This window comes from Micropterus dolomieu, linkage group LG22 (assembly GCF_021292245.1).
Source record: "Micropterus dolomieu isolate WLL.071019.BEF.003 ecotype Adirondacks linkage group LG22, ASM2129224v1, whole genome shotgun sequence".
Lineage (NCBI taxonomy): Eukaryota > Metazoa > Chordata > Actinopteri > Centrarchiformes > Centrarchidae > Micropterus > Micropterus dolomieu.
The window spans coordinates 11770140-11793662 of record NC_060171.1 but is presented as its reverse complement, the minus strand read 5'-3'; the positions used below and the strand labels follow the sequence as shown (position 1 = coordinate 11793662).

The following is a 23523-nucleotide window of genomic DNA, read 5'->3' as shown; positions in this document are numbered from 1 at the left end:
TGTATGATTTAAATATTTTTATTTTTCCTCTTCTAAAAGAAAGATTTGTAAGAAAACAAATAAGACCATGACCATGATTTCTTTTTTCTATTATAATGACACTGTATGAATATAAAGGGATTTTCCCTTCAAACATGAGGTGAGCTTAGTAGTTTGTCTAATATTAATCAGCAGACCAGTGGATGTGGCAACATTTTAACCAAGGTACTTATATAATTCCCTTTCCTATCTGGTTGCCTCTTGTACAGGAACCAGCTAAGTTTGAGTAGCTTCCTCTTTGTGAAATATGGGATGTATTGACGTAATATTTCTGGAAGCCCCTGTTCTTTCCACTGTGATCCTCACTGACACTAACAATCACCAGAAAAAGACCAGACTGTTTCTTAATCATAGAGCATCACACAGCTACAATATGTACATTTACAGCACTTGCATAGAAAAATAAGTTTCTCAGCAGATGATTTTTCATGTAAACCACAGTTATATCAAAACAGAAGTCAATTTTCCAATATAAAATGCACTGTTAAAATCAATCAATAGACACAAGTGGAATAACCATATCTTTTCTGCTTTGGAGCACCTTTTGTGCAAACAGTAGAAGACATATATTCAACACATTAGACACAAAAACATTAATTGACACAGACTTAAGGAATGCAAGTTAGGAATTAGAGCACGTGAACTCAAAATGGAGGAATTTCATCATATTGGCATAAGTTCACATTAGTCGCGCTAACATTTATGTAAGTCTCAGAGTTGGCAAAAATGTAAAAACCTCAAGTTTGTCTTTGAGCCTTTTTGAATCATTGTAAATTAATTTTTGTGACTACTAACATACATGAATATGCTTCCATTTGGCAAGCTACAAATGGAAATTCTGAAGTGTGTCATTGCTCAGTTGTCCTTGGCGTGCATAGTTGGGTCTCTGGTGAACTTTGTGAGAATTTGAAGTTGTTGACTTATTCTTTTAAACAAGCGTGTCAAATATGATTTCCCCCATCACGGCAATGTTCCACTATGGAACGTGCTCGGGGTGGAGGTGGTGGCCGGGTGCTGAGGTTGGTTCAATCTTCTTCCTCTTTGTCTGTGGGTGGCCGGGTGATGCGGCGGCCACCCTTCTTCCCAGCCGGGCCTTTGGGCTTGGCAAAGGCCTGCTTGTGTGCATGCTGCTTGGGATGCACCTCCTCGTACAGGAAATCACTGGTCAGATCATCCCCATTATCAATCTCCAACTGGGAAACGAATGAAAAAAAATGATGAGCGGATGGACTGTAGAGTCCACTTCACTCACACCAGAATAATATATGTTTAAGTAAATAAGGATCTACCTTTTTTGATGTCCATCTGTTACAAATATTATTTTTTGCTCTGTATGACCCATACTACACACATTACCTATTGAATTTTCATTCCCTTAAAGGCTCAAAAACTATTTTCTCAGTCAACTTCAAACAGTTGTAAAGTTTTTGGTTATTTCACGTTACAGATTTTGCTCTCGTGTCTTTCTCACTGGTTTGAACTGGGCTCATTTCGAAATAAGTGATGGATTAAATAAATTATCCGTCCATAATCCATAAATACATTACATTACGAAACATCTGAATCAAAATGTGAAGACACCTCTCAGTGAATCAAATCTCATCAAAATAGGGCTGCAACTAACAATTATTTTCATTGTCGATTAATCTGCCGATTATGGTCTCGATTAATCAAATAATCATTTTGTTTATACAATGACAGAAAATACTGTAATAAATGCCTATCATCATTTCCCACAGCTACTGACTGTTGTAGCCCTAGATCAAACCACCAGCTCTTAAAAAGCAGACTAACGGAGTTTTGAGGTGTAATAAATGCTCGTAATAAATGACACATGATGATGGTTCCACTGAACTTTGTTGCTTATTTAGTCATGAATAGTATTTTGGAGAAATACTGATTTGAAAAACAGTTTTCAGAGGCTTAAAGTTTTGTGACAAAAATGACCAAGATTTCTTCTTTTATCATCGTCTTTTATCATGATAGGTAGTTTTCTTACCTTTCTCTCAATCTCAATCTGGAGATTGTTTTCCACCATGTCAACCAAGGGATTTTTGCAGCTGGAATACAGCATCCTCTCTCGGATGCCACAATTGTACCCGGGCATAGAATAAATGAAGACTGCAAATAAAAATTACAAAATGAGGAGTAGAGACAAAGTACCAACATAAAACATAAAAAATGTAGCTGCATAGAAATAATAGGGCTGTGTGTGTGTATGTCAACTGTTCAAAATTAATTGTGAGAATCTATTCACCTGTGGACTCTAAGTAGTCGCCTTCGTGGGAATGTTTGTAGAGGAAGAAGTGGTAACGTGCAGAATCTTTCGGGATTCTCATTGGCAGGTCTTTCACCTCTGTTGGTTCAGTGCTGCACAACCGAATCAGCTCCTGTTCGGCATCTACTTGCTGTTGACAAAGAAATTAAAAGTTACTCTCGAAGTTGGTGGCGAACGCTCCTGACCAATTAAGACAATCTGGGTAGGGGGGCAGTGAATAACAAACTGTCTCCCCTCCATCTCAGGGGTTTCTTGAGTGAAACATTTACTCAATCGTTGCTGGTGTCAGCAGGAAACCTTAAATGGATGAACAGAACGAAACCGCTTTCTTCAGAAGCTTTTAGGACAACAAACAAAAAGGGAACGGAGACAGAGCAGCAACAGTGTCACAATTATTCCTTTGTACTTTGCACTGATCTGATCTTGTGACATGAGCCCTTTGAATTTCAATGAGAAGGACAAAGGCTTTTTGGGGCAAAATAAGTAATTCATTGTGTCAGTCTGCAAACAATTCCTGACCAAAAACATCTCTAACAATACATAATGAAAGAGAGAGAATTAATTTATTCAAATTATTGATCTAGCAAAGGTCAGGTGATGGCGCAATGGATAAGACGCATGCCTTTGGTGTGAGAGACCCAGGTTCAATCCCCCACTGTGACCCATTCACCATTGTGTCCCTGAGCAAGACACTTAACCCCTAGTTGCTCCAGAGGCGTGCGACCTCTGACATGTATAGCAATTGTAAGTCGCTTTGGATAAAAGCGTCAGATAAATGTAATGTCACCTATTCACTGATGCTTTGGTTCTTAAGGACTCACCAGTTGTACGTAGTTGATTTTTTTGTTCCTATAACGTTCAAGAGCTGCAATGGCGTCTTTGTGAATAGGGAAGGCCACTCCCTGCAGAGTCTGCTGCTTGGTATCTACACTGATGTCCGTCTGCACCTGCACACACAACAAAACATTTTTAGTAATGAGGTCATTCCTTTGGCTGATCGGTGCATTATTTAGCATATATTTCATTAGCCTTCAAATAACACATAATTGTTCATATAGGTACATTCAAGAAAGTCAGTTCTTTATTAACAGTCACATTTATGCAGAAAGATGCTCAAATAAAATTGCTAAATTTACAAGGAGAACCTTTGCTGTCCAGCCAGTATGTGTTTTTGTTACCGTTTAAAAAAATGTGTCTACACACACACACACACACACACACGATACCACATGACCACATTATGTTGACATGCCGGTGACAGTATGTCATCATGCTGACTATTGTAAGCCATGGGCCGAAAAAATTTAGTCTTAAATTCAGCTCTGGTCTTTAAATGCCATCATATGAGGGGGACAAGTCAATGTTCTGCCAGAAGCATGAACAGGTTTCTACTGATATGAGTCATAACGACTTGTGGGTAAGTGAAATAGAATAAATATTCTTCATATTAGTCATCAGAAAGTAAAATAGGTTTACAAGTGCAGCAAGCAGCTTGAATGCGGGAGCATGATAATTACAAATGAGATGCTTGTAACGAAAGCGACAAGGTGCCTCCAGGAAATCGCACAGAAAAATGGAAATGCTGGAGGGATTACACTGATGGATTGCATCTATTTTTAGAGCCCTGTAACCCATAAAATGAAATGCCGTGCAAACATGATTGAGCCTCCGGTGTAGCTACCTCGCATACCAAAAAGGATTGCGAGTCTTTTATCCATCTGCTTAGTAAAAGGCAGGCAGTCTCCAAGGCACAGCAATGATAAATATTTCAAAGCCTCTTTTCCATCTAGGCGGTACAGATTAATGATATATTATCTTCCTTCAACAGCTGGTCAAGTGGGACAAGCACAAACCTCACTTCTCCTTTGCGCTGCTGCTTTTAATTGACCGTACTTTGGAGAGGGACTGCGCTACTCAAAGCACTTCCATATATGGTAAGAAAGACAGTTCTTGTTGATGTGGCAGACGGGGAGAGCAGCAATTAGAATAGGCTGGTTTTCTAAAAAGAAGAAAGGCTCATTTGGGTAAATTTATAGGAACAGTCTGAAGCAAAGTCTGAAAAGTGAAACCTCACATGCTGCTTTTTATACTTTCTGCCTGGTGGAGTCTATCTTACACAGCCCTAAAGCCCTCTTCATCAGCAGTGTAAACATTGCTGGCGTCATAATCAGTGTGCAAAGGATATCACATTACAGTATTTCTTCATCTAATCACTGCAAACAACAAAGGCAAAGCACAATGATACAGTTCACCTGTGCTCCATGCAGAATCACTGCCGAGTATTCAAAGCCACAGGGCATTTGCATGTAGCTCTCTCAACATGGAAATAATAGATCAGAACACTAAAGAGACAAAGAGCTCTTTTTTTAACCACTTTGTTGCTCAAGCTGAATGGGGTTTATGACTGTAAACAATATTTTTCATGAAGCTATGGGTGTGAGCTGTGCAAGCCTAATAGATCCATTTCTGCCAACGTCCTGCTGTTTTAATGCATCAGCATCTTTGCACCGTGTTGATAATGCCGGGCAAGCATATGCACACTTGCTGCTGACCTTGCGCTGTTTTGGAAGGATGCATAGCTGGCCTTCATTGATACTCTACAATGTATCAATGTAGAGTATGTGATTAGGAGGAATACTAATGTGGGGCTGAGGTAAGTTAACATTCTCCCACTGAAGTGTTAAGAATGACGTAGTGCCACAACTTTTCAGAACTGAAACAGACAACAGGCCTTCAAAATAGACTCAAGCCATACAACTTGTCAACAGGCATCTATGTACACAAGCGCAGTGACGTTTCCTCTAAATTGACCTCAAATGGAAATGTTGACCAAGAAATGAAATTTGAATGACTTGCTTGTATGTTTGTTTGTTTGCTTGTGTGTGTGTGTGTGTGTGTGTGTGTGTGTTTGCACCTCATTTAATTTAATCCGTCTCAGTTCCTCCTCTGCAGCAGTGAGGGGAAGGGGAGCAGCCTGCGAGGTCAGGTATTTCCTGTATCCACTGAGATTCAAATCATCCTGGTGGGACAAAAAATAGCACAATCACACATCATACAGCTAAATAGACACTTACTTATACAGCATTGCTCTTATAAGTTGCCATAAACATATAAGATTGAAGCTTAACTTGTTTAAGGTTATGACTTAAGCTTGAGTGCATGAAATAGCTTTTCACGTCACTGTGTTTCTGTTGTCGTACGAACCTTTGTTGTAGCGAAAATCTCATCCTTGATGTGTCCACCTCCAAACTCTTTCTTGATTGTGGCTCTGGTAGCAGCATATAACATTTTATGTCGCACCTGTTGAGAATATGAGGAAAAGTTGGAGTTTTTTGTTTGTTACATGGTGGCTTGTAAAGATGGGTAAGAATCTGGCAGCTTCTGACCTGGAATTGTATTTATCTATCTTTTCCTTCTTTCTTTTTGGTCTGCTGTGAGTGTTTCATATAGAAATCTTATAGAAATAATACAGAATAATATGGGACAACATAATTGCAACTGTGTTGGATGATTGCTTCTATTCTTAAAAACACTTCATTGATAAAAAAGTGCCCTGGAGAGTTTCCTTGTAAACAAACAAACTTGCAGTATACATTTAGTGTCACTTCATTGAAATGCATTGAGTGTATGCACTTCCTTCTTAATAAGACATTCGCAAAGCCAATTTTTAAAATCATTTTGAAACCTGCGTTGTTTACATCCATGTTTACATGCTAGCAATCTTCTTCATCCCTGCATTTGTTGGTACATTGTTACGTTTCATAGCGTTAACGCCACCTGTAGATCGAATGAAGGGCAAGCAAAAAGGAGAACCAAATCCAAAAACATTGCTGCTTATTGCTACTAGTGGTCAAAAACACCACAGGGTACCTCTAAACGTCCCGTGAAACTAATTTGTGATTTTATGCTAGACATTAAAGTTGCCTTGATGCCTAATCCAAAATTGGATCTCACTTTCCTCTTAACAAGAATTTATGAAAACACACTTGACCGATCATTTTAAGGCAACAGCATGCACTGGTTGTGAAATGATTTTGAAGCTGCCGGACAAGTCTCAACCTGAAGCCCTCTGCTTTGAGCTAGAGGGCAGGAATGTTAAGCAAGTGGTTCATCAAGTTTCAGTCGAACCAAATGACAATGCCATTAGGGGACAATGTTCGAGTCAGGAGGACGACAAATGCAAAACAGTCATTTGCATAACAGGGATACAACACAGCAAGACGAACTTACATCACCTAAAGGCACTAAGAGGGTACATTTTAAGTCAAATATGGAAGGTTTAGACTAAGTGCCAGGTTATTTGTAAAGTACTACAAGATATAAAGGGGTATGTTAGTAAGTAATGAATGCACTTTTGTTCACATTCATCCAGTTTTTAAACAAGCATTCAAAAAACGTCTGCATTGTTATGGTAACCCCGCCCATCTGATACTCAAAGCATAAAAGGCAAGGCAAGAAAAGCTATTCATTACTGCCAGTCTTGGCTTGGTTTTCTTACAGCAGACTGGTCCGGTGACCAGGCCAAGAAGATCCACTCGTAGCCCTGGTTGTTAGTTGAATCCAGCCGGTACAGAATATAGCAGGGCACGTCATCCTGGAGGAGTGGCAGCACCAAGGAATCATACTCCTGGTCCCACTTCTTTGATGCTTTCTTGGTGGCACCCAGACTCAGCTGCTCTGGAAAGCAGATGTGTGCAACAAAAATGTCAGCAATGCTTGAATTTGTTAGTCATGTTGCTATTCTAATTTCAGCCTTAGCAGAAGTTTCAGTAGAAGTATGTGTTAAGAGTTTTCTTGGCAGAGTAAGCTGTAAACAAACTCCGGGACTCTGCTTACCATCCTCAATGACGATCTTTAAGACTCGATAGTGGTCTCCTCCCCTGGCATTGGCAAAGATATCCTTCACATCATTACCCGCTGAGAAAAGACAGAGAAGGGGTCAGACCCCTAATGCTTGCATGACAACACACACTTGCTAATGTTCCACTTTGAGCCCTGGATTTTAAGTTTCCATGTAATAGCTTAATAACCTGTGAAAACAACAAAATGTTAGACATTGTACAAAGAACATACCACTATCTTCTAATTAGCAGTTTTTAACATATTGCCCAGTATCAAGTATCCCTTAGATGCTGCATTTAAACTTGAATTAAGCAGAAACAACAAGCAGCAGCTAAAAAAAAAAAAAACTATTGAACCCGCTGCTGGATACTATTTTCTATAATTTGTTACGGTAAACAGAAGATTGTTGGGTTTTACTCAGGAATGCTTCAGTTGTATAGATGTGACTGAAGGCTGACCACCTTGGACCCCAAACCCAATAAAGCAAGATTCCAATTTGTATTCATTCTTAATGATTTTAGTTGCAGTGAGTGTTCCATTGTAACACTTTTAGATAAGATTAATCATGCTGGAAGGCAGAACTACAGACATTTAAAAACAGCTTCCTATCACACAGACAGGAAGGCAAATGGTTAAATACCAATATGCTTTTCTTTTCTTTTTTTTTTAACTTGCACAGGGTTTTTTTATCCCTTCAAGCACTAGGATTGACTTTGTCTTTTCTCTGCAGGTCTAGTCTTGTCAGATATAGACATTGTATATAAACTGAAGCATAATCTTAAGAGTTATGGAAGGATTTAAAAACTTTAGTCTGCTATAGAGTAACCTGACTAATTTTGACTGGGGGGATTTAAGATCATTTATATAAAAAAAAACTGTAGTTGAATGTTAGAGTGGCGTTGGTAGAGACGTTTACAATCGCCACTTTCCCTGTCTATTATTAAACTCGCCTAATTTGCACGTTGTTTTACCTCATAACACCCTGTAAGCAATTCTGCGGTGCTGCTGCCATAAATACCAGGACGTCACGCCCTGCTGAAGTCCATTTTATAATAACACAGTGCAGGTAATGCCAGTGCTATTCACATATTTATGGAAACACAGGTCTACAAGGCCAGCAGTTTATTTAAACGAAGGCGTCGCCCATCCATTCAGAAGGCTAAACTAACGTTACAGGATGTAAGCTTTCAGATGAGAAGCGAAAGCTTTCAGTGCGTTTGTACTGTGGTGAAAAAATAAAGAGTGGCCGTGATTTAGGTTGGTCATAAACCGGCTAAAGACTCGGGGATTATGTTTCATAGTCCTGAAAGTGCCCAAGCAGGGCACCGCTGATCACACACATCACGGTAGCTCACAGCTAGCTAGGAGAGGCTAGCTAAGTTGACGCTAGCTTCTCGCTGCAATGAATTGTTGCAGTTACTTAAAGCTCTCCCGGGAATCACACACTCGCACAGCATAATACATCTGAGAAGAGCTATTGGAACCAAAGAAACGCATCTACCTTGAATTCCCGTTTGATGTGACATTGTGTCTTTCGTCGGATAAAGGGCTGATGCAGCTGATCAGGCGAAACCAGGGCAGAGAAGCAGGAAGTGGACTACATTGACAAGACCCGCCCAAATCCGTCGTCATCAACATCAAAAATCACATGACACACACACACACACACACACACACACACACACACACACACACACACACACATTTATATTTTTATATACATATATATATATATATATATTCATTCTATGAATAAATGTTCAGATCTTGTTATATTTTCTAAGTAAGAAATATTAGTAAACTGAGATCTGTAGTTTCAACTGCTGAATTAGAGATGCTTGTACATGCCTAATCACTGTAAGCACTATTCTCATCACTTAAGTCTGACCTTGATCATCTGCAGACAATCCAGAATGCTGCCGCAAGATTACTCACTAGTTCAAATAGACGACTTTACATTAACCCTATACTAAGATGTGTGGAGATGTGCGGCATGGATGTAATATGATGTTTTTATACGTTTTTATATGTCTATATATTTTTTTATAGTGATGTTTTTATAGGTCTGGTGAGACCAAAGACGATTTTCCAGCTTCCAGCTTTAGAGGCTATAGCACCGAAATTATAGAATTCTCTGCCCTCACTCTTACGGTCTGCTGTGGGTAACCTGGATGTTATGTATTAATTGTGTATTTTATTATGCAGCCTAATGTGTATTTATTATGTATTTTTATTATGTACTTGTACTGTACTATTGTACTGTAGTTGTGCACTTTCTTCATGTGGCACTTCATCTTTTGTGATTTCTTTCTTGTATGTTAATGTTTTTTTAAAGCACAAATAAAGTTTACTTACTTACTTACATATGTAAAAGTAGCAATACCACACTATAAAAATACCCCAAGAAAAAGTCCTGCATTCAACACTTTCACTTAAGGAAAAGTAGAGGTATTATAAGCTAAATGTAGGCCTACTTAAAGTATCAAAAGCAAAATCAGATCGGCCCATGTAAGAGTTATTTTATTTGATAGCCTATTGTTATTTATTTTCAGACTAAGCTACAACAGCATTTTAAGACTGTAGCCCCTGATCGAGGAGGGGGCTCTGGTAAATACTTGATACTCCTTTGATCTCTATCAATGCATCATATTGTACAAGCTCGTTATTTGTTTTGTATGCAAAATGTGAATATGGAAAGTAGTAATAGTTGTCATGTAAATGTTCATTATTCCCTCCTGAAATGTAATGGAGTAGAAGCAATCTTAAATGAAAACATTAAAAAAAATAGGATTGGACTACTATGTATGATTTGTAGAAGTATAAATGCGAATTAAATGAAATGCTAAAGCAAAGTATAGCTCTGTACAGTATATTGTACTACCACAGTACTTCAGTAAATACATTTTGTTACATTCCACTGCTGAAATATTCTACTACTTCTACAATTACCCATGCTGGACTACCAGCCAGGCAAAGCAGGATATTGCCCTGAAGCCCTAGTCCCCAGGGACACCAATAACTCCAGTGTCACTGTCTTTCAGTTGATTGGAGGTAATTTTATTAATTTCAAATTTGTTTAAGAATTTGCACTAAATACAATATCTTCTAGGGCGGAGAAGAAGAGTATTTAATCAGTACTGGGGGAACCTATTACCTTAAATTTCCCCTTAACATTTTTAAACAGTAAAGTTCTGAAGAGATACTAAGAAAATCAATGCAGCTGTAAATAATTATGTGACATTTATAATGATATTGTTTGGGTATTGAAATTAGGATACAATAACAACATTATGAATAATTACGTTTTATTTTGGAGGTCTGTAAACAGTACCATATCTGCTTTTAATTGTATAAGTTAAAATACATTATTTCTAAATGTTCAGTATATGTATACAGAAGTATACTACAATTATAAGATTGGTTCTCATTATTTTAATATAAGTTGGACCGCGATTAAAGCAAGTCATTTTTATTTTTTATAGTTTTCTATTTTGATTTAGGTCTTTGATTTGTGAAAAGAGGGAGATTTCCGCCTCTCATGGCAGCATCTCATTTGGCGTGAAATCCTCCAACATCTGGAAGCCACCGGGTTTCCTGGCTGTGCACTCTGTCCCGCCTACTTCTTGTTAAATAAATAAATAGCTCAGCAATATCATGCTGTCACCAGGAAATCTCAGCTCTGTGTGACAGCAGACACAGAAAAGGTCATACCGGGAACGATGTGAACGCGTCTTCAAAATAAGGGTGTGCATTGTGTCCGTCAAGACCAATTTTGTCCTGAAGCTGGTATTTAAGCATATATAGCTAATTTTATAGTTCAAATGATATAACAAAACATAATTTATTAATAATATAAAAGATAAGTTATCTGGTAAGCTATGTGTTGTCTGTTTGAAGTATTTCATGATCATTTTTTGAGAGAGAAAAATTCTGACATGGCTAAAATATATTAGGTATTGTGTGAATATATGTATTCAAATGTAAAAATAAGTAAACAAAAAAAGATACATCAATGATTTAATAAACAAAAAAGGATGGCCCTGATGAAGGTCACAAGCCAAAACGCTTCGGCATGATAATAAAGTTGTTCGTTATACTGCACGTGTTGCTGTTGCTTTGTTTTGACCTCTTCATTATTTAAATAAACAACTGTATTTAGGTCTTTCTTGCAAAATAAATTTTGATCTCAATGAGATTGCCTGACAAATGGTGGTATATATATATATATATATATATATATATATATATATATATATATATATACAGTGTGTATAATAATGTTCACTTATTACAAATTCCTCCGTCAATTTATTTATTTTGTGTAATTGTGTAATTGTGTGAACTGACAAAACCTTCTGTCCGTATTTATGATGTTTTATTTTGAAAGCTGTGAGCGGACGTTGTATATTTCTACTGGCTCTGACTTGACGCTGGTGAATCAACGTGTTTGGCTCACGTCGCGTTGCGCTAATGTTGTGCTTGCTGTGTGGACCCAGCTATCTCAATCCATCCTACATCAGTAGCAGCGGCAGCAGCATCCCGTTTACAGCCCAGAAACTGCAGCGTCCGGCGGGAACCCGTTGACGAAGCACCGCCCAGCTGAGGTAGCCCGCCCGGCGCATGGACAGTCCAGCACAATGGCAAAGGATTTGGGGGTCCCTCTGTTGTACTCAAACAACAGGTCGCTTGGATAATTCCTCCCCTAACCCTCCCTATCATCTCGTGTTTGGGACGATTAGAGCGCCGCTGTCGGCTTGATGTGGCAGCAGAGTCGTGCGGTAGCGGGGCTTCTCCTCCTGGCTGTCGACTGAGAGGAAAACGGTGTGGAGCAGGTGCGTTGATGGTGATGTGGATTTAGCGTTATCGCACATGTTCAAATACTACCGAGGCGCAGACTGGTAGGATCTCACTGGGTGCTTCGACATTTAAGTTGTGTAATCAAACAATTCCAGTCAAACCTTGTGTGTTATCTCCGAGATATGTAGGGGTGGCGATGTGACATTTGGCATCATCACTGATGTGACATTAGAGGGGATGCGTGTGGTCACAGACTTAAGGTCGAAACATGGTGGTCCATTGAGAATTTGCCAGACTTGGCACCAGAAGTGGAGCTATTCAGTCTATATCCTGTAGCACTTAAGACTGTTTATATTGCCCGGCCCAAATGTAATTTTTATGGTTTAGAGGACAGCCAGGGAGTTGAGAGAATGTACCAAGAGCAGGGTGGTAACGGTGATGATGATAATGATGTCACAGATATTGCAAGTTCAACTGTAGTAGTCTTCATTGCTTTTTCATCATTGTCTAAGTTATAGCCCACTACCATATGCCATACACATACCCCAGGCTTTCTCTGTGGTGTTTGCATGTTTTCCTCGTATTTACATGGGTGTCCTTGGGTGCTCTGGCCCCATCCCTCTCCATGCATGTCCTGCCATAAGGCATTGGACTCAAATTGGGAACAGGTCCCCTGTCGACAGAGAGAGGCGGCCCATGACAGAAAAGTAATTGTGAATTTTACCAGGATAATTAAGTGTCTACCTCCTATTAGTGGAATCACACAAGGTGGCACATTCTGACAAGACGATCATGATGCTGGTGAAATTTAATAGCCACACAGCTCTATTCCTGAAGCCATTACATCATTCCAAATTCCCACTGTGGGGTATTTTAGGAAACGGTCTCAAAGCAGGGAACTGGTTTGGGAAGTTCATTCCGGCGAGGTCAGACCAGTCACAGGGGGACACAGCGGGGGAGTTCAGAATGGAGTTCATGGGTAAATGGAAATAGTCTGGTTAAAAAATACAGGGGCGGTCTGTCTAGAAGTTACTGAAGCGCTGCTTTGGCCGGTGTTCCCGAGCAAAGCACAGATGTAATGCTGCCACTGTTTTTTGAGGGGAGCACAGAGCTGACAGGCTGAGAGGATAAGCCTTTCAAAAGCCATCGCTTTACAGCTGAGACCTTCAAGATTCTACCTTATCCAGGTATGACACTTACACCTCAATCTGTTTTGCCCTTTTAAACCCTAAACGAAGCATTTTGCAGAACACACTTTTGTTGAATTGTAAGAGTAGTTCACACATTACCTTTTCAGTAGTGTAACCTGTTTTCATGTTGCTGATTTTTTGCTTTGTTGGCATGACTAACCAGATGGAAAAAGACCATTCTGTCACTTACCAGACGGAAAAGACGAAATCTCCATGTAGGTGTAGTATTGCCACTGTGGCTGAACTATTGGAGTTGTCTGAATTTAGCATAATCCCAGTCTGTACCAAGCTATATTCCTACCACTAATCTCAGACTGAGAGATGTTTTCACTCTAATCTGCCCTGCTGATGTGAGTGTAATGTAATCTGAATGAAAGAAGCAATTTGTCCCCCCTCTCTCTTGCTCTTTTTCTCTGACCACCAGGTGTAGTTTGGCTGGGGGGCTCAGCAGGATGGAAATAGATGCGCGGTTTCGCTACTATTTCCAGCACCCATGGTCGCGTCTCATCGTGGCCTACCTGGTCATCTTCTTCAACTTCCTCGTCTTTGCAGAAGACCCCGTCTCTCACAGTCAGACAGAGGCCCATATGATTGTGGTGGGCAACTGCTTCTCGTTCCTCTTCAACAAGTACCCAGGCCTCGGATGGAACATCCTGAAAGTAGTGTGCTGGATACTGGCCATCATCACTGGCATGTTCGCCGGGAAGTTCATATTCCACCGCCAGCTCTTTGGTAAGTCATGCACACAATAATGCAGTGGAATGTGCAGAGTAATGGCTCTGCTGAGGGCGGGAACCTTTCTTTGTTTTTGTTGTGGCTGTTCGTTAGTGAAAAGCACCATACACTCATACTTTTACTTACACAATTTGACAGTAGTAATGTAATGAAAGGCAATTATCATGTCTTTACAATCAGCTCTCATCTTTAAATTTATCCTCCTGCACCTAACCTTTTTTGTTAAACTCATTTCTGGCTTTCGTCTTACTTATCAGATCTGGGTCAAACAGTATTTACAAATCTGTTCTGTTTTTTATAACACTCTGGTTCAGGTAGGGCTGCTATTAACAAATTATTTTCACTGTCTATTAATCTTCTGATTATTTTCTTTATTAATCCTCTATGAAATGTCAGAAATCATGAAAAATGCCCATTACAGGTTTTTAAAGCCCAAGGTAATGTCAACTAATTGCTACTAATTGTTTTGTTGGACCAACGCTCCAAAACTTAAACATAAGATTTTGCTTTAAAAGGGCTCATAACATGCTTAAAAATGACTTGATCGATTAGTCAGCGTATCATTTCAACTCTAGGTTCAAGTAGATTGATGAGGCTACTGGAAGTTTGAAACAATTATCATAAGAAAATGTCACAAAGTCAGTATTGTACATTTAGATTTATTTGTTTCAAATAATGATTGTGTTTCAACCTACATATTGAATTGGTGACCATTTGCACCTGTTTGGTATAATTGTTTAACCATACACCTGACGATATGCCTACAAAATCCCTGATTTTGTGCAAATGTACCTAGAAGAATGTATGCTGCTTTGAAGACAAAGGATGGTCACAACAAATATTGATTTGATTTAGATTTTTCTTCTGTTCACTCACTTTGCATTTTGTTAAGTGATACATTAAATCTGTAAACATGTCTACTTTTGAAATTTTTCCACACCTGCCTAAAACTCTTGCATTGCGTTGTACTGTATATAATAGTGCTAAAATATTTTGCCATTTAGATGGACTAAATTATGTCCAACAACAAAATATACTCAAATCTGGTATATTGGGTATGTATTCTGATATCCGTGTAGTATCTTGCATCATAGATGCCCAGCCCAAACGGGCTTACAAGGCAGACTATCAATTTCCATGAACATAGGTGTGAAACCAAATATGCAAATTATAAGAAAATATCAATAGTGTATTCTGTATGCCTTCATTCTCCACATGCAGCAGAGCTTGCCGGAACATACACTGCTGTGTCCTGGAAAACCACACCCATTCGTTCATAAGTATCATTTTCTAACTCACAAATTTAAAAAAAAATCCAAATTGATGCAGCAGAACCAGAGAGATTATCTTCCTTCTTCTTTGTCAAAACGGTCACCTACGTTACACTCAAGACCCTGTGAGCTATGCTTTTGTAATTTTGGTTTGGTAATGTAGCCTTGAGCTGTTAGCCTGAAGCAGAGATGAGGAGCGGGCTTCAGAGGTCTGGTAAGCACACTTATTTCAAACACCCCCCGCCCCCCTCAAGTTTTAATTCCATTTTTAAAATTGTAGTCTTCAGCCCTAACCTACGCTGGCTCAAGTGATGTCATTTGCAATTTATTTCCTTGTGGAGCCCTGAAAAACCAACATGCATACTACACCTAAATGGAATGCAACCATCGCTAATGAGTGCTTTTTCTGCTGTGACATATTACGACCTCTGCAACACAACATCCTCATGCTACATATTTTACTCATGAGTCTCACGTTGCTCACTTCTTTCACCTCTCACACCTCCTTGAAGCATTTCCTCTTTTTTCTCACCTCTTCTTACAACCACAGTCTTTTCTCTGTTGTCGCTCTCTTACCAGCTCGACTCCATGCCACTCTCCTCTCAAAAGGCTGTGACTCCAATTTCATCAGCCCTTCATTTGTTTAAACTGTGCAGCAGTTCTCAGTGATTTCTCTTCGACTCACACATTTCATTTCCTCCCTGGTTGACAACTCTTGTAGGCCTGGATATTATTGGCCACCCTGGCTCACCCTGCTTCTCTGAGCATAAATAGAAAGCCAAGAGTGCATGATGACATACAAATACACAATCCTCACTAAGAGGGGAAATGGAAAATGGATTTGAGGACTGTGGTTTTCCTGTACATGGTGGACAGTGGATCAGATAATACCATCTTCTCAAGTTGCAATTGTTTAATTGAATGTCGTGTTTCCTTACTAAGTATCAACCGAAGTTTCTCTTCTTTTGGGTCAGGACCCAATATGGGGTTTACTTGATGCGGTATCGATACAGGGTCCTTGGAGATTTGAAGTTAATTAGATATACTTAATATAAAAATAGGTCTGAAAATACTATCTATATATGTGTGTGTGTGTGTATGTATGTATGTATGTATGTATGTATGTATGTGTGTGTGTATGTGTGTGTATATATATATATATATATATATATATATATATATATATATATACTGTGTATCATCTTTTTTTCAAAACCTGGGAAAATAACACCACAACTAACTGCATGACAAGTTTAGGTGCACTCACCCTGTTTTACCTTTTTCATTTTCATCACTTTTTTTTTCCAGCTGTAGAACCTCAAAATATTCTACCAGCATGTTCTCATTTGCATTACTCATAATAGTAAAGTAGGTGCTTCATCACATGAACTTCAGTCAAGGCCCAGTCTAAGGGTCTATACACTTGTATATGCTGGAGGGTATAGAGGACAGAAAAAGTGCACCTCATCCTGCAGCCAAGTACAACTAATGCGCTTCAACAAGCCTCTGAACAGATGGCTTGTGTTTCTGTGTGTGGGGGTGTGTGTTCGTAAGTGTGAGAGAGTCATGATGTTTTGTGTGTGCATGTGTGTTTGTAGATGTGTGGGGGTGGGGGGGTGGGTGTGTGTGTGTGTGTGTGTGTGTGTGTGTGTTCTCTGTACTTTTGAGAGTTGGACATGTAAGAACGGACAGTTGATGAGAATCTGTGGTAGAGAGGAAAAGAGAGGCTGGTGTTGAGAGTTGGAGAGGCGAGATGTGTCTTGCACAACATTTCAGTACAGCAGTTATGTAATCACAACCCAGGTAGGGCATAAGAGCTGTACCCTAGAACCAGGCCCACTGTAAAATCTCTAATCTATTATAGATCTGTCACACAGGCCCACCTACTGCACAGCATGATGTGTCTACTAAAACCCTACAGATCTCTATCAACTATTTCTTCTGCTCTCTGATATGTAGGTGGGCAGTGGGAACACTTCTGGATAGAAACATAGTCCATGCAAAGGTATAAGTACCTGAAAAAGCATTTTATACATGATCTGCGCTTTCTGCGCCATTTACATAAATATTTTGCATAACTGGAGTAATTTTCTCATGCTTTTTGCAGCTATGCTTTACTCCAAATCTCTTTGTCACAAACCTGGAAACAGACTTTGATTTTTGAAAGCTGGCACATCACCTGCGTCATTCATCATTTATGATGGCCTAGAAAATCTGGAACATTTAATAGTGAATTACACGTCTTCCTCCCTCCAGCGGTTTATTGTTTTCTTTTTTCCTGTATTTGCAAAATGTGATTTACCCTCTCAGAAGCCCACACAAATATTAATCCAGTTGTCGCATAACTGTTTCTTTGCACTCCTTATATTCAGTTATGCTTAGGCAGTAGGCGGAGGTGCTCAGTATTGTTCTCTGTTTGCTTCTGTTGGAGAAAAGCTGAATAAACTGTTGATGAATAGCTTGTGACAGATTCTGTGATTTAAGACTACATTTGAGGTTCAAGGAACAACCTATGCTGTTCTATTCAACCACTGGAGGCTATGTGTGCTCTCTAATGGATTGGTCTGGAGCCAATGACTTCTGGTCTTTCAGAGGGAGGCTGGCTGTCATTATACATTTGTATTAAATCTTAGGTCACAGGGTTCGTGAGCTGTCTATTTCAGTTTGAGTGTGGTTTATTTGCATTAAACCGCAGATTAGGTTAAGCCACCTTTTTAAATTTTAAGACTGACTCCTTGGGCCGGTCATAGTCAGACTTTGCTGCTGTGTACGGTGATTTTTCAATTACAAAAGATTACTAACCACATTTATTTTAGATTGTCACTTTTAGTGGAAGTGCAGCATCAACACTATTAGGTTCCCCTTTCTCAAATGGCATACAAATGTAACTAATGAAACTTGGGCTGTAAAGTCAATAATTCACAAACACATGCTCACTCACTCACACACACACCAAGATCACACTGACTCAAAGACTAAAAAATAGAGACAGATTTTGAAAAACAAAAATTGGCAGATGTCAATCTGTTCCATACTCTATGCAAAGTGACAGCAAAGGATGCTTTAACTTCGACTGACAACATCCTACAGGTCAAATGATGTGAAGATAGAAGACATGAAATCCACTGAGACTTTCAAGACTTTCATCATCCACCCATCGTCAACCGCTTATCCTGCGTACAGGGTCGCAGGGGGCTGGAGCCAATCCCAGCTGACAGCAGGCGAAAGGCGGGGTACACCCTGGACAGGTCACCAGGGAGGAAGCCAGAGCACCCGGAGAGAACCCACACAGACACAGGGTTGCAAACTCCACACAAAAAGGCCGGGGCAACCGGGGTTTGAACCCACAGCCTTCTTGCTGTGAGGTGACAGTGCTAACCACTGCACCACCATGCCACCCCAAAACTTACAGTTAAAAACAGATTTCCTCCACTGAGGACAATAAAGAATGAATGTGGACTCAAACCTGTAAAGGAATAGTTCAACATTTTGGCAAGTATGCTTATTCACTTTTTTGCTGAGAAGGTTGACACCACTCTCATATCTGGCTGTTAACTATTAAGCTACTGCCAGGAGATGGTTGTCTTAGATTTTTATAAAGACTGGAAATACTGAGGAAACCACTAGCTGGCACTATTAAAAGGTTTAAAAAAAAAACTCTTTAATTAACATGGTATGTCTTGTTTGTGTAATTCACACGGTGTCACTGTGCCTGGAAAAGAAATAATCCAACAAAATCCTACCAAATTATTTTGGTCGAATTGTTATAATTATTTCTTATTTCCATATTTGCGACAAATGCCGGTTGAAGAATGGGATGCCAACCTACAGCAGTGCATACCCACCGTGAGGAGAAGGTGCCAGGCTGTTAAATTAATAAACTGTTAACTTGCCAATATGTTTCGTTTCTTCAGACTTCATCATCCAATCCACCAAACAAGAGTCAACAGTAAAGAAAAGCTGTTAGGCATTGTCAGAGAAGATTTGGCAAATTTCATGGGCTTAACCCACATACTCTGCTCTGCTGCTCATCCCACAAATGCATGTTCCTTACAACTGTGGCATCATTTAAAAGAGACAAACAGGCTTTGCAATGGATTAATAAGATTTATTGCCAAGAAGCATTGAAGCAAGAAATAATCTACCAAACACAAATTTCCTTACTTTTTGTGCGTAGTTTATTTAATGGACTGGTCACTGATATTAAAGTGGCATCAATGTTCTCATCTAACTCTCTGTAAGAAAGCAAATAAGCATTTCCCCCCAAATAAAAAAAATAATAATATTTGGATCGAAGTTGATGAAATCCTTGTGTATTTAAGCATATTTTTTGTGACACGTAGAGTTGCTGGATTACTTTGGAATGTTTGTTGATCTGTTGACATCGTTGATCTTTTAGCATTGAATTAATCAGTCAGGTTGTCAAAATACAACAGATTAAGTGTTTAATATTTAACAAATGTCTCATACACAACTAGTTTTTAATTTCAGCAGTGAGATGGCACCACAGCACTACAGCTTTGTATCATGGGCCTTACCGTTTCTGTAAATGACTCACTGCCCATCTCCATAATGGTAAAAGTGAAACTGCTTCTCATCTCTCCCCAGATTTGCTTTATATATATATATATATATATATATATATATACACACACATACACACACTCACCTTTCTCCAAGGCATAGCGACTTCTAAAGAATAAATTGAAGGGTAATTCTGAGTCATGTGGAGCGCCGTCTTAACTGGATTATACCGTGCTTTGCATGTTTTACCATAGACTGTTTTTACCAACACTTACATTCAAACAAACACCGACTGCTTATCTTCACTTGGATGAGTTATTTGTGGCTCCAGAATGGTGTGAACGCACAAGAAAAGGTGACAGTTAAAAACCCCAGAGCTGTTAACACTATTGGATGTTCAGCTGAGCTCTGTGTGTTGGTTTGAGTCATGTCATTGGTTGCTCTGTTGTTGGAATGCCTCTCATCTCCGTTGCCTGATCGTGATGATTGCAGCCTGCAGGATGCCATCTGGGTTCTGTCATGTGCTATTACTGTGCCACGCAAAGGCCGAGATGGCTTACGTGCGGCACTGTGTGGCTGCGGGTCAAAGTGGAGTGAGTGTAGGAGTGGATGGGTTCTCTGCAAGCTTGTGTGTTTCACTGCAGTGCATTTTATTGTGTGTCTCAAACATTTGCTAGTTACAGCTTCTGTTGCCATTTGATCTCATTGTAAATTGAATGTGTTCCAGTGTTAGACAAAATAAAGACTTACTAGAAATCACCTTGGGCACAAGGATACTATCTGGTGCCTTTAATCTTTTTCCTGATATTTTGTAGACTAAACTTCAAGAATTAACAGATCCATAAATTATAAAAATAAATTAGTTGCAGGTGTACAAGGTTGCAGACTTGTCATTTTTGTTTTGAGTATGTTATGTCCCGAGGTCTAGGGGTATCCAGGATGTAACAAATGTGTGGCTTCCCACTCTTCCCATTTCCAAGCAATGCCAGAACAAATGAAATACAATTTAGCAGTTTATTAGCTTCAGAGATGAATAGGGCCCAAAACACCTTTCCTAAACCAAAAACAAAATAAAGAAATTGACAGAGCTCTAAACTAGGCTTCTATTATCAAAAACAGGAGTAACGGTGAACAAAAAATGGCTTCTCACTCACACGGCTAGTAGCCGACACAAGGAAGCAACAGAGAAACTTGCTATATACCAAACAAAATGGCTAAAGCCAACAAAACAAGGTTGTCATAATAATAATCAAAATCATTAAGGTAAGCTACTTACAAAGTCTGCTATGCTCACTACACAGGATCGCCACTCGCAATGGAAACAGACAATATACACAGTATACAGGCACAGGTTGGGAATGGCAGAGAGAGAGAGAAGTACCTGTCAGTGGGGCTTAAAATGGCTGCTGTCATCCAGGTGACCAATCAGGAGGCTCCAATCAGCTGTGCAGGACCAATCCAGTGTGCCCACCTGTTCTCCATTACCTGCATACACTCACACACACACGCATACACTCACACACACACACACACACACACACTCTAAGGGAGGAGAACAGCTGACAGTGCAGGGAGAGAGATAGATGAGATGTGTGACCCCAGGGTAATAATAAGTATGTATGGAAATGAGTTTCAAATGTAGACAAAAGTAAAATCCACCTCTGTTATGTCTGTAGTAAATGTTGAACATCTGTAATCTACTATTAAACATTTTTACAATGTAACAATATTAAATAAATTAAATGAATAATTCAAAAATAATACTACTAATAATAATAATATAATACATTTTTTTAATATAAGGAGGCCAGCATCTTCTGATTATTTTCATAATCGATAAATCGGTTGTTTATCTTTTATGATTAGTTAGTTAATTGTTTAGTCTATAAAATCTGGAAAGGATGATCCATCACAATTTCCCAGAAGCCCCTTATGATGTCTTCAAATATGGTTTAGTCTAAGAAAAACCCAGAGAAAGAAGATTTGAGAAGCTGCAACCAGAGAATGTTTGGCATTGTGGTGACCCACAAGTAAGACAAAAAGAGACATTCACCAAGGGACTGTACCTTTAAGGGAAAGAGGTTGGTTAGAGAGTTCCGGGTTGACGGGTTAGTGTTTTGATCTCGTACGCTGTTCAGTGTTATATTGAAGTGGAGAGTAAAGCTGACTCGACGCACATCCGTCTCTTGTCTCCTCACTAATCACACAACACAGCATTTTTCTTTTCAAAATGTCTTATACGATTACCATATTTTAAATACTTTATTACTTTATTACGACTTATTGATTCATTTGGTTATTGTTTTGGCATGTTCTGCCATCTGTACATTGTATACCCAGAGGATTCCACAAATAGCAATGTGACCTGGGCTGATCTATATAGCTGATCTGCAGTTATCTGTATAATTATCAGCCTCTTGATAATTCAGCATTCAACAACCTTCTGGTATCCTGCAGAGGTGTATGTTTTACACTCTCCTTCAGTTCAGGACAGTCTGTATTAGCTTGCCTCAGAGGCTATCCCCCTTCCTCTGTAAATAATGTATGATTGCTCTGGTGTCAGTGCACTGCTGTGCCTCGGAAGCCTGCAGTTATACTTGTGTCTCGCTGTGTGTGAAGCTGCTATATCTTGGATGTTGATGTCTTTGATGTATGTGAGTACGGTGTGCATTTATGTGTGGTTAAATTGTTGTCTTTGTATCCAAACTATACAGCAGACATTCCTACCAGGGTATGTTTGCATTTGTTGCCTAATGTGATTTGCTCCAACAACAGAATTAGAAGTTAAGAATGAATGCTGCTCTAATCAATATGTTTATATTAACAATGGAAGAAATGAATATGTGTAATACAAAAGGTGTTGCTTGTAGTGACAAAACCACAAAGAATTATTATTAGCAACTCCCCTCAGTTTTGCCGAACGTTTAAACCTCTTTCAGCTTGTGGTGTTGGTTTTCAAGGTTTCCAACTTTACTGTTTCGGTTCACTCTCACTGCTCTCTTCAGCCTTGGTTCCAGCAACAGCATAGCAGATATTTTCCGTGAAAAAAACTCTGATAAACCCACTTTCTGCTACCTGCTCAGCATTAAACAGCAGACACAAAGTTAGCAACTAGCTTGCGTACATAGTAGAGTATAAAAATACATATTGTTTCTCTACGATTAGGTGGAGACCAAAATTGAGCTTAAAGGAGAGTGAATATTGGACTTAAACTCAAACTTGGACTTAAATGTGGCCTGAAACAAGACTTCAAATAAATGTTACTGTTACTCCTTGTTTGCTAGGTGAGTAAATATGCCAATGTTTGCTACAGATAATTTTTCATTGTCACAAAGACATTATTAATGTGCTTTACATGTGAACATGTGCTTGCAGTAAAGGATTAAACCACAGACTGTGTTTATACAACAGACAGGGAGACACACAGACACAGAGTACTAATGACAAGAGCTAGCAAACAAAGGAAATCAGCCAAAAGGAAATTGCTTATTTACCTGAAATATATGACTCCTTTGGTCCAAAGCCAAACCATTAATAACAAAATGAAAGCGTCTAACAGGCCTCCTACTGGAACAGATACAGTGGCCCAGTAGCCAGCTCTGTGTCTCGGCTCTACTTGTGGCAGTCTCCCTGCGGAACGAGTTCTATTGTCACTACCCACCTCTGATTTATTATCCAGTATTAGTTACAGAGGAGTTCAGCTCTGGGGACACTAGTTGCCGTAGTCACGGCTTTTCCCAGACCCTGCAGTATTGCTGCTGCCCAGCATGTGTGTGATGAATGGGGATGCTCTATGCTAGTGTGTACATGCTAAGACCCAGGCAGTGGTATTGCTAAGGCTCTCTCC

The 23523-nt window shown here is 39.4% G+C and overlaps 2 protein-coding genes across 7 annotated transcripts in view; one reads left to right on the top strand and one right to left on the bottom strand.

Moving 5' to 3' along the window:
* Positions 1-2: 2 nt before the first annotated feature.
* twf1a (twinfilin actin-binding protein 1a) lies at positions 3-8767 on the bottom strand. The gene is made up of 9 exons (XM_046037642.1): positions 8661-8767; positions 7154-7234; positions 6816-6994; positions 5522-5617; positions 5232-5336; positions 3139-3264; positions 2297-2447; positions 2039-2160; positions 3-1232 (listed from the first exon to the last, which is right to left on the bottom strand). The coding sequence occupies exons 1-9, from the start codon at positions 8683-8685 to the stop codon at positions 1065-1067; spliced, it is 1053 nt and encodes a 350-aa protein (XP_045893598.1). The 5' UTR covers positions 8686-8767; the 3' UTR covers positions 3-1064.
* Positions 8768-11586: 2819 nt separating this feature from the next.
* Positions 11587-23523, top strand: part of tmem117 (transmembrane protein 117) — a 44202-nt gene continuing 32265 nt past the window's right edge. The window contains exons 1-5 of one of the 6 annotated variants that reach the window (XM_046038554.1): positions 11587-11763; positions 11899-11991; positions 13066-13143; positions 13310-13361; positions 13571-13878. In XM_046038554.1, coding sequence (XP_045894510.1) covers positions 13360-13361; positions 13571-13878 — 310 coding nt within the window. In that variant the 5' untranslated portion in view covers positions 11587-11763; positions 11899-11991; positions 13066-13143; positions 13310-13359. Of the gene's footprint in view, positions 11992-12647; positions 13144-13309; positions 13362-13570; positions 13879-23523 lie in introns of those variants that run through there. The other 5 variants (XM_046038555.1, XM_046038552.1, XM_046038553.1 and 2 more) reach the window with 5 other exon arrangements.

What these genes read in the sequence shown, in the direction of transcription:
- twf1a (XM_046037642.1), bottom strand. Translation starts at nt 8,685, where the DNA reads ATGTCACATCAAACGGGAATTCAAG. An exon ending in AGATTTTCGCTACAACAAAG is followed by an intron (nt 5,337 to 5,521) that starts GTTCGTACGACA and finishes TTGTCCCACCAG; the next exon opens with GATGATTTGAATCTCAGTGG. An exon ending in CGACTACTTAGAGTCCACAG is followed by an intron (nt 2,161 to 2,296) that starts GTGAATAGATTC and finishes TTTTATTTGCAG; the next exon opens with TCTTCATTTATTCTATGCCC.